The 3,611-nt window shown below is 30.5% G+C and overlaps 1 protein-coding gene across 1 annotated transcript in view; it reads right to left on the bottom strand.

Annotated features, from left to right (window-relative positions):
• The window catches only part of LOC106467086 (protein flightless-1), a 47,621-nt gene that overhangs the window by 33,310 nt on the left and 10,700 nt on the right, over positions 1-3,611 (bottom strand). Inside the window, exons 8-9 of the mRNA XM_022395206.1 lie at positions 1,619-1,738; positions 719-777 (exon numbers count right to left, since the gene is read on the bottom strand). Of these exons, the coding sequence (XP_022250914.1) occupies positions 719-777; positions 1,619-1,738 (179 nt within the window). The remainder of the gene's footprint in view (positions 1-718; positions 778-1,618; positions 1,739-3,611) is intronic.

Genomic DNA, 3,611 nt, shown 5'->3' with positions numbered 1-3,611 from the left:
AGTCTATAGAACAAGTCATCACCTCAAATACTTCAACTTAAATAAATAATCTCAGTTGTTTAATTTCCACTGCTTGACTTTATGCATATACTGATTAATAAAAGATTTCTTGATCAAATATTTTAAGTGCTTCCTTCTGATCAAAATCAAACACGTAACACGATCTTAGCTTTAAAAATATTGAGTTGACAAAGTTAAAATTTCTGATGAGCTCAATTCTAAAAAATTTACAATTTGGATATTAAACCAACAAACAGGAGTGTTAATATCAACATAACAGAAGTTTTAACATCAACATAACAAAAGTTTAACATCAACATAACAGTAGTGTTAACATCAACATAACAGGAGTTATAACATCAACATAACAAAAGTTTAACATCAACATAACAGGAGTTTCAACATCAACATAACAGGAGTTTAACATCAACATAACAGGAGTTTTTAACATCAACATAACAGGAGTGTTAACATCAATATAACAGGGAGGAGCATTAACATCAACTATGACTAAGTTAGCTTTCAGAGATTCAAACTAGATATAAGCTGGCTGTGCACAGAAAGTTCAAAGGACCAGAACATAATTTACAATCATTTCACCAAAAGGAAAAAGCTACTTAAATTACATATAATAATAATAATAATAAAGAAAGCTATAATCACGCCAATGACATAACCTAAATGTTATTCCTCAACATGTCACATTAAATGTACTTACAGGTAATACAGATAACTTGTTTCTTGAAAGGTTCAGTATTTCCAAGTTCTTCCAGGCATCTGAAATTACAAATACAGTACACAAACTTAACTATGTGAAACATCAAACTGTAACTGTATATTTGATGTATAAAACCGACATTTGCAACAAATGTGTTTGTTACTCAATGACTACATTCCTAATGACAGTCCTTTTATAATCAAGTAGGTTATGATAAAGACACAGTATTGTTTAACACAACTATATATTATCCTTATGTGTATGGTTGGGGGGGAGTCAAACTTTGCAAGCCATGATCTTTTACCCTACATTACTGATTTAGTGGCGATTCATGGCAGAGGAGAGAAAGTACACGGATACTGAAAAAAAAACTGTAGATAAGTATTTTGAAGGATTTGGAGATTATGTAAATACAGTATTCAAGCTATATGATGGGCAAAAGTATTATTATTCTTCACATGAACATTACCTTGCACTAAGACTTGTCAGAGTCAGACCGACATCATTTCACAGACAGATCTTGAATGCAAATACTTTTGTAACACATCTGACTTTCTGTGTAAAAACAGACTTGTACATTTTACTAAAAGCTTGCAACATTTTGCTTATATACACTTAGTAAATTCAGAATTATAGTCAATATTCCTTCTCGATTAAGGGGTCCGTTCAATGGAATGAGCCTGTGTGCATTTGGTTAATAAAGAACATTATAAACACACAGTAGCGTACAACATAACACTGCATTAATATATATGATAATGAAACAGTATTGTAGCAAAGTATAAATAAACACAGTAGTATAAGACACAACTTGGTATACAGTTAGTTTACTAAAAGTGAAGAATTTAGGAACCACATAGTAGTACAAAACCTTACATGAAGAAAGCAGCATCAACTTACCCCCAGCAGCTGAAGAGACTTCAGAGATGCTATTGTCACTTAGATTGAGACGTTTCAAGTTCACAAGAGTATAAAGAACATCAGGAACTCGAGGTAACTCATTCTGAGACAGGTCTACATCTGTGGAAGTAAAATTGATAATTAATATATATATTTTTTTTTGCCTAGAAGTTATGTAAAAATAATAATTAAATTATAAAATCAGTTAACTTGATAACCCTTCCTGCCATGTTTCAGATTCTTTAGCATTCTTGGGCAAAAATACATATACAGACTAGGATGAAATACAAGTATTGAAATAATTTAGGAGTCTTTCCAGCATAAATGAAAACTTAAAGACTGAATATACCATCTGTAAACTTTATATTTCTAGTACAGACTAATCTTTAACTTTTACATCACTCCCCCAAAAAAATCTAGGCATGTTGATCACATATTATTTTTCAGCTTTTATATATAATAAATTAGTTTTGTATCATTTAGTAAAAAAAGAAAACCTCTGTAAACACCATTACATTTGATCTGATTTGTTTTAATGATCATTTCATTAAAAATTTAGATTAATTTCAGCTTTTTAAATATACCCCCCCCCCCTTAGTGGAAAACCTGAACTGTACCGAACACTTCATCCACACCTTTTCAGAATATGAAATTAACTCTCTTCCTAATAACAACTGATTTCCTGAAGTTCCCAATTTTAGGTGTTTTTTTATTCTTGTACCCTGTTCAGAAAAATTTAAATATTTATAACTTACTTTCCTTAAATCTTATAAATCAAATGCATAAAACATCCTCAAAATTTCACTGAGCTGCAATTCCAACCTACTAAACGTTTTCAAACTTCAACAGTTAATTGTCTAAAAGCTCTCAATAAATTGGTGCCACAGCACTATGAAACATGTCAGTCAATTTACTGTTGCAAGTGTGAAAAAAAAGTCATGTGTATTTATTACCCACAAAATAATGCAACTGTAAATGAATTTTTTTTTTAAATACCAATAATTTTTATATGTTGGGTAAGTATTTCTATCAAAATATTTCACTAACCATTTACCCAAAATGTTTTTTTCAATATGAAAGGTCCTAACATTTTATACAAAAATCCTCGTATCAACACAAGTTTCATAAACTATCCATAATTTGCTATTTTTTACTTCTATAAACACATTTATTTGTTCAAAATTTTAAGTTTTAAATATAACTTCATAAAGAAAGAAATATTCAAGTACAGTTTTTCTATTCTGCTAATTTATGTGCTTTATTTTGGACCTCACAAAAATTGATGCTCTGATGTTTTTCTTCAGACAGACCACAAGTAGCAATGCCAGAAAACTTATCTTAATCCAGTTTCTGATCCTACTTTTAGCTTCAGAGCAAGACTGAAAAAGACCATAATTTTGCTGTGTAATATGGCTCATTTCCAACTATTAATGACACTCAAATGCAATATGTTTCATTGGCACAAGTGTTGATGTCACATCATCCAAGTGACACAGCTAGATTTTAAAATTTCCCAATTAGAGACAAGTATATTATTCTGCCTGTATTGTGATGTGTTCCAAACAAGATAGTTGCCATTTATATGAAATGAAAAGGCAATATGGAATTTCCCCTATTTTGCCAATTCTCAACTGCATTCCAAACAACCTTGGCAGATGTTCGTATTGTTTTTTTTTAACACTAAATTTCTTTTCAAATAAAAGTTTATTTTGAAAACAATTTTCCTCTTTATTATCGATAAATTATTATTGATAAAGATTACAATTTATATAGAATCATATTATCTACACAGCACATTTCAAAGCAGACTGCTTAACTTAATTTTAATTATATTTACCTCGTTAAGACTTCTTGTAATAGTTCCATGACAACAGCTACAGAGCAATTACAAGTAGCCTAGGCATATTCTGGCTGAAGAGGGTGCTCCAAAGCTGTTTGTAGCTTCAAACTATTGAATCTTAAGCTTGAGCCCTGGCTGTATTAGTTGTTGGTG

This window comes from Limulus polyphemus, unplaced genomic scaffold, assembly GCF_000517525.1.
Source record: "Limulus polyphemus unplaced genomic scaffold, Limulus_polyphemus-2.1.2 Scaffold2484, whole genome shotgun sequence".
NCBI classification, from domain to species: domain Eukaryota; kingdom Metazoa; phylum Arthropoda; class Merostomata; order Xiphosura; family Limulidae; genus Limulus; species Limulus polyphemus.
The sequence above is the reverse complement of the archived record's forward strand: the minus strand, read 5'-3'. Positions and strand labels throughout refer to the sequence as shown.